Consider the following 14,932-nt stretch of genomic DNA (forward strand, 5'->3'; position numbering starts at 1 on the left):
GTCACCAGAGGCACTGTTTAAAGTGCAGGTGTCCAGGCTCTTCCTTCTCAGACAGCTCGCTCCTTTTTTCTCTTCTCTCTCTGGCATCTCCTCTCTGTCTCGTAACTCTCTCTCTTTGCAGCTCAGGCCACAATCTTCCTGCCTCATCCCCTTGATCAAGTTCTGGGATTACGGATGTGTGCCCCGATGGCTCAGATCTTCTTATTTGTGTGTGGGGGATTGTTTGGCGGGCTGGGGGTTAGGGGATGGATCAGAGGCAGAAGTTTCCATTCTGCCAGGCTCATGACTTACTGTTGGGAATGGAAGTTTGAGGATTTCTGGACTAAGTACGTAGTTTTGAAAGGTATGTGCAAGTCCAAGACTCCAGTCTCATGGAATCAGCCAGGGTCAGTTAAGGACAGAAGAAAGCCCTTAGACCCCTTTGGCCAGGAACATGCCTGCTGCTACTCTGCAGCTAAGCCTTCCCCTCCTGTACCTATGTATGGTAGAGCTATGAAATCCCCTGCCATTGGTACTTCTTTTGTTATTGTTATTGTTGTTTTGTTTTTGAGACAAGGTCTTGCCACGTAGTCTTGGCTCGCTTGGAACTCACTATTTAACCCTGGCTGGCCTCAAACTTGCAGTCGTCCTCTTGGGTGCTTGGATTATAGATATGCACCTCTGTGCCCCACTTGGCTTTGGCACTTCTATCTAGAATGTGGCAGGGAGAGGCTGGTCCTCTAGGATTGGCTCAGCTCATTCTTTATCCAGAAAGACCCCTGTAACACTCCTAAGCTACTAGCCTTGGAGGAAGTACCCATTTGAGCTCAGGGCAAGAGAGCCCATTTTAGAGGGATCTGGTTGGGGGGCGGGGTAGAGGTGCTTCTATAGTTTTGGAAGTCCTGCCTTGCAGTACCCCTCTCACCAGCTCTGGTGCTGGAAGAGTAAGGGAAACACATAATTCCCTGAAACTGCTGGGATTCCACATTGTACCTAAGTCGGAGTCAGTCTAGGACCACAAAGCAGTTGGGCGGGTGGAGATGAAAATGTGAAGTTGGGTGTGATGACACACACCTTTAATCCCAGCACTCAGAAGGCAGTCGAGTGGATCTCTGAGTTCAAGACCAGTCTGGCTTATATAGCCACCTCCAGGTCAGCCAGGGCTACATAGCTAGTGAGACCCTGTCTTAAGAAGGGGGAGAAGGGGAGAAATGGAAGAAGGGAGTGAGAGCCTAAATAAACAAATCAAAATAAATTTTTAAAGAGGAAAAAATGGCATTTTGATTACTAGGAAAAGCAGATCTGAACCTGTAGGTTTGGGTGCACAGTCACATGGAGCTGGCGCCTCACCTCTGGGAACACATGTTCTGTTCCGTTTCCAGAGGAGGCTTGTGCCCAATTTCTTCTCCCAAGCCTCTGGGAGGACAGGACAAGGCTGGGGAAGTCCCTCTTGGTGAAGCCATGGGGCTGCAGAAATGATGCCTCTTTTCATCTTCCCGCCTTCTCTGGGAAAGAAGACTCTGGTGTGTGTTCTCAGTGGCTGTAATGGGCCCTGGGTATCCAGAGGTCAGCATGGTCTAGAGAGTGTCCGGAGACTGTGCAGTCCCTTCTTAGCCTGGCTGACTGCTTGTTCTCTGTGCATCCACGCAGAAGCACCTCCTGCATCCATGCATTTAGTACCCCCTACCCCCAAAGCCTATTCCAGAGGACAGAGCCAGGCCCATGGCCCTCTGCCAGGTGGCTGCTCATCTTGACTCACTCACTGAAAATGACGCTGATGCTTCCTGCTGGCGCTGCCACTTAATTACTGCAATTAGGCCCTTCTCCTCTGCAGCAGCAGTGATTTCATACCTCTGGGCTGCACTGGAGGGGGTGTGGACCAAAATCCCTTAAAGCAGGGAATCCAGGCACCCGTGAGAGACAGACTGGGTCTAGAGAAGCTGAGTTAACCACCACCCCCATGAGCCAGGCTCATCTCCTGGGGTTTTTCTCTGTCTAGAAACAGCTGGAGATGATGCAGGAAATGAGCTCCTACTGTGTGGGCTTTGACCCGCGCGCCCCCCCCCCCCCCGCAGAGCAGGCGGCATCATGTGGGCACGTGACCTTGGCCTTTCCTTGCCCCTGCCTCTCCTAGACTCTGCTCATCTTGCCTAGTGAGGATCGCGTTGCAGCTCCAATTGCGGGCTGCACTGTCCTGTTGGCAAAGCCTGGGGCAGCTCTTCGTCTAAAGTGGAGGAGGTTTAGATCTGATGATCTCTGTTCCCGCAGTCTGTTTCCAGCACCCATTCCTGGGTCACTTGTCATAGGTTCTAGGAGAGGCAGTGGGGCAGGGTACAGCTTGGACTGGCCTGTGGACTCCAAGCCCATCTCCACCCTGCTTATTGCTCGGGTGTGTGGATCTCCTCTGTCTTGGCTCAGGGGTGTTCATTCTCAAAGGTCAGCCGGCATACCTAATACTTACTGACTTCAGCCCTGGCTTCCCAGGGCTAATGTGTATATACCCCAGAGGATGTGGTTGGCTGTGGGGAGGGTCCCTGCACTTGGTCACACTCATCCTCTAGAGGCAGGGGTATCAGGGGGCAGGTCTTCGTTCTTCTTGCCACAGAACTTTCTAGCAATCAGTCCAAACTCTGATTCCCACAGTGTGCCTTTCTGTCTCTTATTACTTATGCCCTGGTCTTTGGAGCCCTTCTTTCCTCCAAGCTGGGGGATAGGCCAGTGATTTTCTCCTCCCTCTCACAGGAACTCAAAGTGAAAGGACCCAAGGACTCTAAGGACAGCCATACATCAGTCACCATGGAAGGTACTTTGGGGAGTGGACTGGATTACAGTTGTCTTCCTTTGTTTTAGTGAACTATGGACTGTGTGAATGTGGTGGCCTCCCTGTCTCTGTGCGTGTGTGTGTGCGCGCAAGTGTGTGTGTGTGCATGCTGCATGCGCGCCTGCGTGCCTGCCTCTCCTCCCTAGGCAGCAGGCCAGCTACAAACGTGCTCCTCCTTAGGATGCCAGCAGGCATTTGGTCCCTCCTCCCTCCTCCCCTCCCTTTCTCCTGCCTCTCCACACTCCTGCCCTCCCCCTTGTTGGATGAGCACTCGGAAGGAAGCAGCTGCTTGATTCTGGAGGTTGTGCAGCAGCAGCCAGCGAGGTGGCCGAGTGGCGGGACTGCTTTGGAGAGCCAGGAGCCTGGAGCAATGGCTGCAGGTCCCTGCTACAGTGATAGAGGCTGCCATGGAAATCCTGCTCATCATTCGCTTCTGCTGTAACTGCACCTATGGTAACCCAGGCACCCTCTGTGGGAAATGGCATGCCTTAAGCCTTGTGGGGACTGGCTAGAATGGACTTCAATTGGTCTGCAAAATTTAGGGCTGCAGGGAAGGGAAGGATGGCCATGTGGTTGAACCCACTTGCATTTGCTTTGTGGTCAGTCTGGAGTTGAAATCCAGAGGCTGCACAGCAGAGGGGCAGAGTATCTTTGAAATGGAAGGATCAGGCTAGAAAGGTCCAGGTACTTCTGAGGCTGTGTGTGAAACTGGCAGTTTAGCATGTGCGTGCATGAGAAGCATTGAGCAACTTCCTAAAGAGGCTCAGGAAGGTGACAGACTGTAGCTGAAGGCCTGAGGTGGGGCGAGGGACAGCCTGGACAGCTGCACCTCAAGGCAAGAGGGTGCCAGCCCGGGTTGGAGAGAGAAGTTGGGACTTTCTTTGTTTCGTGAGCAGAGAGGCTGCTGAGCAGCCAGTGCATTGTGTGCTCGGTACACACGCTGCCTCCTCTCTGGACAGCTCTGGGAGAATGGGGAGTAGCTGGTTGTTTACCGGAGCAGTGTTTCCAGCCCTTAAAGACCCTGAGCCCAGGTCCCAACATTCAGTGCAGAAGGTCCACAGGAGAGGGGGGTGTGGCTGGCTGCTGCTTTGTGAAGGTCACACGCCCACTTCAGTGGAAGGACCTGGAACATCCTCTGTGTCACTTCTTCAGTTGGGGTGAGGAGGTGTCCTAGCCAGGCTCCTGCTCATAGGATACCAAATCAGGTGCAGGCAGGGAGTTGTCCAGATCTGGTAGGTGACCTAAGCTGCCTCCAGCAGGGTGTGAGGGGCACGTGCTGCCTCCAGGCTCGCTGCTGTGGGCCCATGTGTGCCAAGGAGGCAGGTAGCTGGTTAAGGACCTTCCTCTTCCCTCCCACCAGGCGTTTTATCTGCACCCTTCTCAGTCACTTTGCGTGCCTATCTCCGTGGTAACCTGGGGCTCCCGCTACAAGCTGAACTGAGTGGAGGGGAGGGTGGCAGTTTGCTGGAGGGAAGATGCTGGATCTGGTTTCCAGCTCTTTCCTAAAGGCCTGTATGTCAGGGAGTTAGCTGTTCCGGACCGTTGTCCCCGTCGTGTTCCCCGGGTTGCTTTGTGTCCTGTGCTGATGGTGGCAGCGCCTTTGTGTGCTGCCCTATAGCTGATTCCAACAGACTGGAGCCCAGTGAAGAGTGAGACTTGAAGCCCTGTCAGGGGTCAGGGAGGGAATGCTGGTTCTGGCTGAGGGGCTACTTAAGTATCTGTGCTGGTTTTCTAACAAGAGAAAACGGTCAGCTCTCTGCCCCCTCTTCCCTCCTGAGAAGGAGGCTTAGTGTTACTGCAGCAGGCCCCTGAGACCTGGAGTCTAGGGTCTCTTTGGTCCTCATGATACCATAATCTTTGAAGTCTGCTTCAAAGTGGAAAGTATGGTGAGGAGCTGCCTCTACAGCTAACACTCACCTAGGTAGATGGAGTCTTTCCCGGAACTCTTTAAGTGTGGAGTTCCGCCGGCCACTGTCTCTCCGAAGAAGACACATGAGTGAACCAAAATTCAAAACCCACAGCATCCTCACGGCTTTGTGATTATAGGCAAGTAACGTGTGTCTGGGTTTCTGCACGGTAAAAATGGGCTAGTGAAAATTGTGTCTCTTTCTAAAGACAGGGAACAATACACACGAGGCAGTTCCTTGAAACATGGGAAAAGACCAGCGTGTCCATAGTGGTGATCTGACTTTGGTGTTGTGGTCAGGGAAGGCTTCCTGGAGGAGGGAGAGAAACAGGCAAGACAACTTATTGGACAGCACCTATCCCAGGAAGAGTGTGATAACAGGATGCAGGACTAGACAGTGGGCTGCCCTGCAGAGCACAGAAACAAGGAAGGGGCAGGGACTGGGGGAGCAAGGGCGCTGGGGGTACCCTTCCTTGCCTGATCCCCCTTGACCAATTCCAAGACTGCAGAATTCGGCGCATTGTCCTGTCAGATGGACTCTTGAGGTGACTTCAGGCATATTAATACCCCCATCCGAAACCTGATCCACCATTTCTGCAGACTCCAAGCTTAGTCAGGAACCTTTTCCTCCTGGGACCCGGAGAGGGCTGCAGAGGATGGTGATGCAGTGTCGGCTTTCCTGGGGGATGGGACTGACCACCCCCAAGCCTGTCTGTTGACCTTGTGCCTGCCATCAGGTCTCAGCACTTCTGGTATCTGCTTTCCTGCTGTGGTGCCGAGGCTTGAGCCACAGGTGGGCGGGGTGCCTTAGACATCCTCAGACCCATGCACACGCCCAAGCTTTTCTGCCACTGTCCCAGTATACCCCAAACCCATGGATCTGCCTATTCCATCTCCCATGGGACGTCAGGGGGTTGCTAGAAATGGCTGGTTAAGAAAGGGCTACAAAAAAGTTACAGCTGTTGTGTTTGCGTAAAACAGTGTTTTCCAGCTGCTAATACATGTCCGTGTCAGCAAAATAGCTATTTATCTTTTGGAGGTTTTGGTTTCGTCTATGGAGTGTAGAGGGGGCATCTGTTTCTTTTATGGGCAGCAAAGCAAGGGCTATGGATAGGATGCTTAATACGCCTTAAGAACACATCCTCAGATCAACAGGATGTTCCCTGAAGTGTTTGCTTAGCATTTCACAAGGTATCTAGGGCTCTGGGAGACTTTGCTTTGGGGGCTGTCCAAGTGTGAAGTGTCTAGGATCTGGCCAGGTTCTATGGGCTATTCACTTAGGGTTCTAGTTCTTCAACCAACATTTTGCCTCTTAGAGCACCTATGACAGAATTCCAAAGGTCCTGGTCCTGGGACTTGAAGATCCAGGTGTAGGGCCAGCACTGAGCTACCAGGTTGGGATGACCAGTACACAGGAAGTGTTGGGCTGCTGGCTGTAGCCTCCACTGTCCCTGATGAATCTCGGTGATCATTATTCATTGTCTGGGTCACAAAGCACATGGGACCTGGCTGACCTTGCATTTTTCCAGCTTCTTGAGGACTTCTATAGCAGTTCCTTCAGGAAGTCTTTGCTCCTCAGTTTGCCACTGTCCTGGGGATGGAGCATTTTGGTGGTGATCTGGCTTGCCTTTTGGCCCCTGAGCCGATCCTGTCGATGGGGTTGAGGACATGAAGAGTTTTGTTTTGTTTTGTTTCTTAGAGCTGAGGCCAAGTATGTGAGAATGAATGCGGTGTGCGCTCCCCAGCTGGGTGGAACAGCCCTTAGACTGGAAGCACACGAGAATGATTGGCATGATGGAGGTATCCTTTCTGGAAAAGTGGCAGGTGCCTTCTGCTGTCCTGAAGTCCGAGGGCACCACAGTGTGTTGAACTCTTTCAGGGTCTACCTGGGTGTGTCTGTGTGGTTGTGGATGGGGTCCAGGGCGCTTCAGCTGTGAGAACCTGGCCAGCACAGGACTGGGTGAGGAGAGGACGGTTGAAGTGGAGAGGGAGTCGGTGTGGACAGAGCTTATGTGTCTCCTACTCCTCTTATTTGGCCTGTGCATGGAGTAAAAACAGAGGTATGGGTTGCCACAGAACCCACTTGGCTTCCGAGTGAGTATTCATTTGGAGAGACAAGACAGATTAAAGGTAAACGCCCACCTCTATGATCCAGAGTTTGTGCTTCATTGTCCTGTTTCCTTTCTCGGCCTTCCTTACAGCTCTGCTCTACAAGCCTATTGACCGAGTCACTCGGAGCACCCTGGTCCTACACGTGAGTGTGGAGCCCCAGAGTGGCCAGGGGTGGGGTGGGAATTTTATGTGAAGGCATTGGAGCCACTGAGACTCCATTTGGGGAGCAAGGCAGAGGGTCCCTGGGCCCTGATTGTGCCTGCCTAGCCTATGGTAACCATGCCAACAGGGCCAGGTCCTAAATATAGCTTGGTTAGTGAGCTTGATATTTGGCCAAATGCTCCCTAGGAGGCAGACACTTGCTGCTGTTTCATCCCCTGCCTTGTGGTCTCTAGGGTCCTGGGAGCAGCTGTGCAGTGGGCAGATGAGCATTCCCCAGATGCTTGGTGAGATAAGGCTTGACCCAACTGCTACCCCTAGGGAAAAGAGTCATGACCACAGCAGAAATCAAAGGGGCATTGCCTTCACTACTGCTGCTCTGACCCTGGTTTTTCAGTTCCGATTTCACAGACATAGCTGGGTTAGAGTGTGGGTCCTAGTGTATCCCCGTAGACTTCTTCTGAATTCTCAGAATTCTTTAGAGGATTGCGTGCTCCAACTGTCTTCTCATTTAACTTGAACCACTCCTCTCAATTCATCCTCCACATCCTTTCCCAGGATCTGTTGAAGCACACACCTGTGGACCATCCAGACTACCCACTGCTTCAGGATGCCCTCCGAATCTCCCAGAATTTCCTGTCTAGCATTAATGAGGACATTGATCCCCGCCGGACTGCAGTCACAACCCCCAAGGGGGAGGTGAGTTCCAGGTTCTCACAGCTTCACACCTAGACTGAGGAGTAGACAGTTAGCCAGGTCCCTTGTCCCTGCTGTCCTTGGTGCTCGGCCATCATGTTGAGTGTACTGTGTGCCCGCAGCTGAAGGGAATCCTGCAGCCCTTGGCCATATCTATAGCATGTCAGGTCCTATTTAAGAAGTTTAAGGCTGTTGTCTCATTGGTCCCTATAATAACCTGGTAAGATAGAAAAGCAAACTGAGTCTAACCAATCTCTGAGGCTGGCACAGAGATCCTCAAACAGAAGGGTCAGAATAAGATGTTTACTGGGCTGTAAAACTTGACACATTGCCCCCACCAGAAGCTGGGGCCTCTGGGTACCTCATTCTTGACACACCTTTTTCCCATTGGGATGATGCTCTCAGGGAGCCTCTGAGAGAAGCCAGAGCAAGGCAATGGGTCTAACAACAGAAAACACTAGTCCTGGAGATGGTATAGGCCACCCAGCTGCTGTAATGTCCTTGAAAACACCTAGATGTGACTTTTCGGCTCCCCTGGGGTGGTGTGGGAAGCTTCCTGATGGACAAGTGGGAAAGCAGTGTGAAGAATTGGGGAGACTGTGACCCTCAGGGGTCACCGGTCTGGCCTAGATTCAGTGCCTTCTGTCTAATCGAGATAATTAAGGAGCATTTAGGAGGAAAGGCTGACTGGGTTTATGTTCCCGTGTTACATTATGGGCCGTCCATGTCTGCTGGGAAGGGAAGTAATGAGGGACAGGGTCTGGCGCATGACTAATGGGGCATGGAGCTGTCTGTGCGCAATTCCCAGACCTGGTTTGCAGCACCTCAGAAAATGGCACTAGTTTGTCTTCTCTGGGGATATCTGAAAACAATCTCTAGAAGGCATAGAGCACTATCAGTCTTGGGTTGTCTTAATCATATCCTCTCAGCATGCTCTCCCACAGACAAAATAGAGTATGTAGGTCACACAGTATATAGTGCACACAGAGAAGGCTGGAATAAATGATGACGGCTCCAGAGAAGCCCGCCAGCTCTGAGGGCGGCAGGGAGGAAACAGTACATGTCTCATGTGCAGCGAAATGCTTCTGACTGGCCTGATCACTGCAGTCCCCATCCCCCCACCCCCTTGGGGAATCCCAGGGTCTGTCATCCATAAGTTGAAGAATCTGCTGAGAAGTAGCACAGACGAATCTGAGTGGGTTTGCTGGGCAAGATGAGCTGAAACTGGATCAAACTCTCCATTGGGAGGGACTGTGAGGCTGGAGGCGTTCATGGCCAACGATGGAGAAACCAAGTCATTCTGGAGAGTTTTTATCCAGGGGAAGCTGGGAGAGGGCGCGGTTATGGAGTTACGTTAAACATGTACTGTGTGCCCCTGCGCTATGCTGTTCCACGGTGAACGCTGCTTCACAAGGCAGATGCCACCCTCTCAGCTGTACAGACAGTGAATCTGAGATTAGAGGGGAGCACAGCTGAGAAGGGCAGGGTCTGGGCTCTGAGCAGGTGGGGGTGTCCTGTCTCCCTCAGACTCGGCAGCTGGTGAAGGACGGCTTCCTGGTAGAGATGTCTGAGAGCTCCCGGAAACTGCGGCACGTCTTTCTCTTCACGGATGTCCTACTGTGTGCCAAGCTGAAGAAGACCTCTGCAGGGTAAGAATGTGGGGGGTGGGGCCACAGTCGGGACAACTGGAGTGCCCCATATGGAATCCTCAGCAGCTTGTGCCATCTGTCAGGCATGTTAGCCAGCCAGGAGTAGTGGCTCCTATCTGTAGGAAGGCTAACACAGAAAGATCACAATAAGTTGAAGGCTTCCAGGGTTACAGTGTGAGACCAACACATGTATGTTCAATTCAGTTTTACTCTATAGTCTCTTCTAACAAGAAATCCTGTTGTTTTAATTATAAAGATAATATATTACAGGAGAAAATAACCTACTTGAATATAAGCATTAAGTCTTCTGTGACTATATTTCTTTCCTGTATTTTTTTTTTCTCATAGTTGTGCTAACAGAATGCCCAATTTGGGGATCTGCTTTTTATTTTTTTTATTTTTTTTTAAAGTTTTTTTTATAAGATTTATTATTATGTATACAACATTCCTTCCATGTATGCTTGCATGCCAGAAGAGGGCACCAGATCTCATTATAGATGGCTGTGAGCCACCATGTGGTTGCTGGGAATTGAACTCAGGACCTCTGGAAGAGCAGTCAGTGCTCTTAACCTCTGAGCCATCTCTCCAGCCCCGGGATCTGCTTTTTAATTTTTTGGTATTTTCAAGACAGTATCTCACTATGTAGCTCTGACTGTCCTGGAACTCAATATGTAGGCCTTGAACTCATAGAGAGCTGCTGCCTCTGCCTCCTGAGTATTTAGATTACAGGTTTGCGCCACTTCATCTAGCTTGGGCTCTGCCTTTAATATTCCTTGCCATAAAAGCATTTTTCTTACTGCTGTCACAACCACTGCTTTACTTTTCTGTGTGATATTAAGTGGCTGTGCCATAATTTACTCAAGAATTCGACAAAGTTTTGTTTTGTTTTTGTTTTTCGAGGCAGAGTTTCGCTGTGTAGCCCTGGCTGTCCTGGAACTCACTCTGTAGACCCAGGCTAGCCTGTAGACTGAGAGATCCGCCTACCTCTGCCTCTCGAGTGCTGGAATTAAAGGCGTGCGCTACCATTCCTGGCTTGACAAAGTTTGTGCTAACTATGATTCTGTGACTATTACATCTGCTGCCATTTAATGAGGGTTTCCAGCCACTCCAGGTGCTGTGACAAATGCCTCAGATACATTGTTTCTAATCTTCTACCATCTTCACAAAGTGGTTACTATTTCCTCTCTCACAGTCAGAAGTCATAGAGAAGGCAAGTAAGTTGCCTAAAGTCACACAGCTAGAAGTGGAAGAGATGGAATTTGAACCCTACTCTAACTTGGAAGCTCTTTTTCAATTCCTGTTCAGTAGTGTGGATACACTCTGTGCATGACAAGAAAAAGTTGCTCCATATTTGTACACATATTTTTCCATCTACATTTATATCCTATTATGTGCTAAGTATGTTGCCTCACACTATAGAGGAAGATCTGTGTACTTATTGAAACATAAGGGACTAGAATTGGGAACAAATCTAATTCTCAGAGGAAGTCAAAGCAGGGAGGAGGTTATTATGGTTGAGGACGTGACTCCCAAGAAGTAGACCGCAGAGAAGCTGGTAGTAAGCAGTGCACTGGGTTTATGCTCCTTTCTTATGTTTATGAGCCCAGTGCCTGTGGGAAGGGAGTGGGGAAGGGACAGGGTCTGCAGCATGACTAACAAGACATGCAGCTCCCTCCACCTTCACTCCTTCTTCCACAGCAGATATTAATAATCAACCATAGCATCCTTTCCCACTAGGTGTAGGTGTAGCTAGCTTGCTTTCTTGACCAATTGACTGATTGACTGGCCTTGAATTTATGGAGCTCTGCCTGTCTCTGCCTCTGAGTGCTGGGGTTAAAGTCATGTGCCACCAAGTTGTTTTGTAACCCTCAACTCAGGGCTCTGTATGATCTCTGTGGATCAGAACTGGCATTCAGAATAGCATCTGTAGCACATCCCTGCTGTAAAGGACAATGGATGCGAGCTTCAGGACGTATAGACTGAGGAGCTGGCAGGGTGTGAGGCTCGTGATAGGAAAGCATGAGCCCCGCCTGCACGGCTTCTTCTTCTTGATACACAGTGATTTAGATATTTAGAAGCATCAGTCCTACTGGATGAAAGACTATCAAGGTGAAGAACAGGCCTCGCAGCTGGCTCACCCAGACCTGATTCTCAATGCTCCCGTGTGTGTGCTTGAAGTCCTCAAGGGCAGGGAGTGTTTCTGCCTCCCATGAGTCTCAGCAGATCCCTTTGTGGGTAGATTTTTGCTCTGGGTGAGCAGTTTGCATTGAAGAGGCTGCTTTGCTTAGCTCATGTCTCCTGCTTGCTTACAGAAAGCATCAGCAATATGACTGTAAGTGGTACATCCCCCTGGCTGACTTAGTGTTCCCATCCCCGGAGGAGTCAGAGGCCAGTCCCCAGGTCCACCCCTTCCCAGACCACGAGCTAGAGGACATGAAAATGAAGATCTCTGCCCTCAAGAGTGAGATTCAGAAGGAGGTATGTGCATGGCCTGGGTGTTCTGGGGAGGTGGGGGTGGGCGGGCTGCCAATTCAAGGGTGTGATAAGGGAGGCAGGGTTCAAGAATGGGAGCCCCTGCCTGTGTGTGTCAGTGCTGAGGGGAGGCTGCTTAGAACCGAGTGGGTTTAATTATGGAAGGTTTCCTCAGTAACTGTGTTTGTTGAACAATGTAGAAAAGGAGAGAAAGAAGAGGGATGAGAGGCTTTCTTGAGAAAAAACAACCCGAAGAGCACAGGAGGCCCCGTGAGAAGCTGACACCTCTGAAAGGCAAATAAATAGGGAGAGGGAACCCGGGCACCACAGTTGGCCACCCTCCTCTGTTAGGACTGAAGTGCATGCTAAGAAAGAAAGCGGAGATTCCCGGGCTGGAGAGATGGCTCAGTGGTTAAGAGCATTGGCTGTTCTTCCAGAGGACCTGGGTTCAATTCCCAGCCCCCATATGGCAGCTCACAACTGTCTGTAACTCCAGTTCCAGGGGCTCTGACACCTTCCCAGACATACATGCAGGCAAAACACAGATGCAAAGAAAATAAAAAATAAATAAATCTTAAAAACAAAAAAAAGACCCTGAGATTCTTGCTACACATAAGCTAATCTTTTAAAACCTGATAAAGCCTGTGTGGGTCATATTCATGGACATACTGTAGAAAAGTTGTACAAAATAACTAGAAAGTTAAGGGGATCAAAATAGAAACTGAAAACTATTTAGAAGTGCATAAAAAATGAAATTATGGGCTGGAGAGATGGCGGTTAAGATTCTAGAGGTCCTGAGTTCAATTCCCAGCAACCACATGGTGGCTCACAACCATCTGTAATGAGATCTGGTGCCCTCTTCTGGCCTGCAGGCATACATGCAGATAGAACCCTGTATATATAATAAATAAATCTTTTTAAAACTAATTAAGTTACAGCAAACCAAAAATCATGGAATGAGACCAAAGCAATGTTTTAGAGGAAAATGTGTAGCCTTACTTTGGGGCAGGTGAGGTGTCTCAGTAGGTAAAAGCACTTTCCCAAACCTGAATGCCCAAGTTCAGTCCCCAGGACCGACATGATGGAAGGGAAAGAGTGGACTCCTTCACGTTTACCCTCTGAGCCATCTTGCTGGCCATACTAATAATTTTTAAGCCAGATGGCAATGGCACACACCTTTAATCCCAGACTTGGGAGGCAGAGGGAGACAGATCTCTGAGTTTGAAGCCAGCCTGGTCTACAGAGTGAGTTCTAGATCAACTAGGACTGTTACACAAAGAAATCCTGTCTCAAAAAATCAAAAATAAGTAAGTAAATATAATAACACATTTTAAAATTCATTTTTCTAGTTGCCAGTGTAATAAATGCTTACAGTACTAATAGGAAGAGTAAAATTGATTCTCACTCCCCTTACATTGTTAACAACGTAAAGTGTACAGGGGGAGGCATCACAAGGACAACACGTGTCCTGTTCTGGCAGTTTCTAAGCTCCTCACAGAATTACACCTGGAACTCCGGACTGTCAGATTCCCTTTAGCAGCTACAGTGTATTCTGTCTCCACTGTCAAACATATATTTGTGCACTTGGATTGTTCCTGGTTCCTTCCCCCATAGGAGGCGGGTCTACAGTGCACATCACTGCCCTGTGTCTGGAGTCTCTGCAAGTGACATGGCTGGGCAGATGTGTGCATGCATTTGGCAGAGCCACCTCTGAGAAGGTTGATTACTTTCTTCCTCCAGAATGTGAGAGCCACTGGCACAGGGCTGGCTACAGGGTTTGTTAGAGTTTGCCAGACGTTAAGGGCTAGGGAGACGGCTCAGTGGTTCAAGTGCTTGCCATGCAAGCAAGAAAACCAGAGTTCAGATAAATAGAGCCCATGTACAGAATGGCTGAGTGGAGCGGCCCTTCTGTAATTCCAGCACTTAGAATTACCAAGAACTAGCTGGCTATCAAGACTTAAGGTCGACACATGCATGTGAGCACACGTGATCACATACATGCACATCATACGCATCCACGAAGGAAAAAGGATGAAGTTAATCCAAATTAAAGAGCTTGGGGATTTCAGTGCCCCCGAGGTTCTAAGGCACAGAAATCTTCCTTGATGAAATAGAAAGTTGGAAAGTTGGAGAAAGCTACTTGGGCAGTGCGGAGCAAACTTGTTAGCGAGCAGGGCAAGCTTTGGCAGCTTGTGGGACCACAGACCAGGCTTAGAGGCCCAGCAGTCAGGCCAGCAGCTGGGATTCAGAGCTGAAAGGTATCTGAGGGCTTTCTAATAGAGGCCATTGAGTCACGGGGTAGAGTGTGGGAGGTCTCTTACAGAATCTGTGAGACGAGCCCTTACTTTGGGGGACTCTGGCTTTGGGGTGGTCTAGTTGTCTGGCCTGCCAGTGAATGTTGGGACTGGGGCCACATCGTGTTAGTTGCATGTAATTGATAAACTCACAGAAGGGTTAGTTAGGGATTAGCTGGCTCTTGGGAGGTGCATTCCTAGGCTCTAGATATCAAAACCTCATGAAATACAGCAAATAAACCCAATGAACACACAGGAGAATGTTGTGCTGAGTGAGACGTGAAGTCTTTGTATGAGGGAGAACACCCGTGTCTTGTCTCCCGCAGAAAGCCAACAAGGGACAGAGCCGAGCCATTGAGCGCCTAAAAAAGAAGATGTTTGAGAATGAGTTCTTGCTGCTGCTCAATTCCCCCACAATCCCGTTCCGGATACACAATCGGAATGGAAAGGTCAGGAGGAGAAGGGTGGAGGGTTACCTGTTTCAGGGCTGCCCACTCTCCAAGGCTTCTGGCACTGACCCATGGGAATCAGGGTCAGACGCTGGGACACCCCCCCCCCCCCCCCCCCCCCCCCCCCCCCACCCCCCCACCCCGTATCCCAAGAAAGCTGCCACAGCTCTAACCCCTAGACACGCTCTCTGTGCTAACAGGAACCTACTGCCCTCTGCTGGCCACCATTGGCACTGCTGCTGCCACTCTTGTTATTGGCTTCCTACAAGGACAGCCCCACCCTCCCTGCCTCCTTCAGCCTCTGAGGGGCCTGAATAAGAGGCGTCTTTGATGGGAAGCCTAGAAGTTGGGGGTGCACTTTGTCCAGCTGTGTTCACTCTGCTGAACTCTTCTCT

At 50.2% G+C, this 14,932-nt stretch overlaps 1 protein-coding gene across 2 annotated transcripts in view; it reads left to right on the forward strand.

Annotated features, from left to right (window-relative positions):
- Positions 1 to 14,932, forward strand: part of Abr (ABR activator of RhoGEF and GTPase) — a 196,302-nt gene that overhangs the window by 140,917 nt on the left and 40,453 nt on the right. For both annotated transcript variants that reach the window (XM_038326514.1, XM_038326515.2), the window contains 6 exons: positions 2,722 to 2,782; positions 6,908 to 6,960; positions 7,536 to 7,676; positions 9,201 to 9,322; positions 11,635 to 11,800; positions 14,415 to 14,537. In XM_038326514.1, coding sequence (XP_038182442.1) covers positions 2,722 to 2,782; positions 6,908 to 6,960; positions 7,536 to 7,676; positions 9,201 to 9,322; positions 11,635 to 11,800; positions 14,415 to 14,537 — 666 coding nt within the window. The remainder of the gene's footprint in view (positions 1 to 2,721; positions 2,783 to 6,907; positions 6,961 to 7,535; positions 7,677 to 9,200; positions 9,323 to 11,634; positions 11,801 to 14,414; positions 14,538 to 14,932) is intronic.

Source organism: Arvicola amphibius, chromosome 4, assembly GCF_903992535.2.
Source record: "Arvicola amphibius chromosome 4, mArvAmp1.2, whole genome shotgun sequence".
Lineage (NCBI taxonomy): Eukaryota > Metazoa > Chordata > Mammalia > Rodentia > Cricetidae > Arvicola > Arvicola amphibius.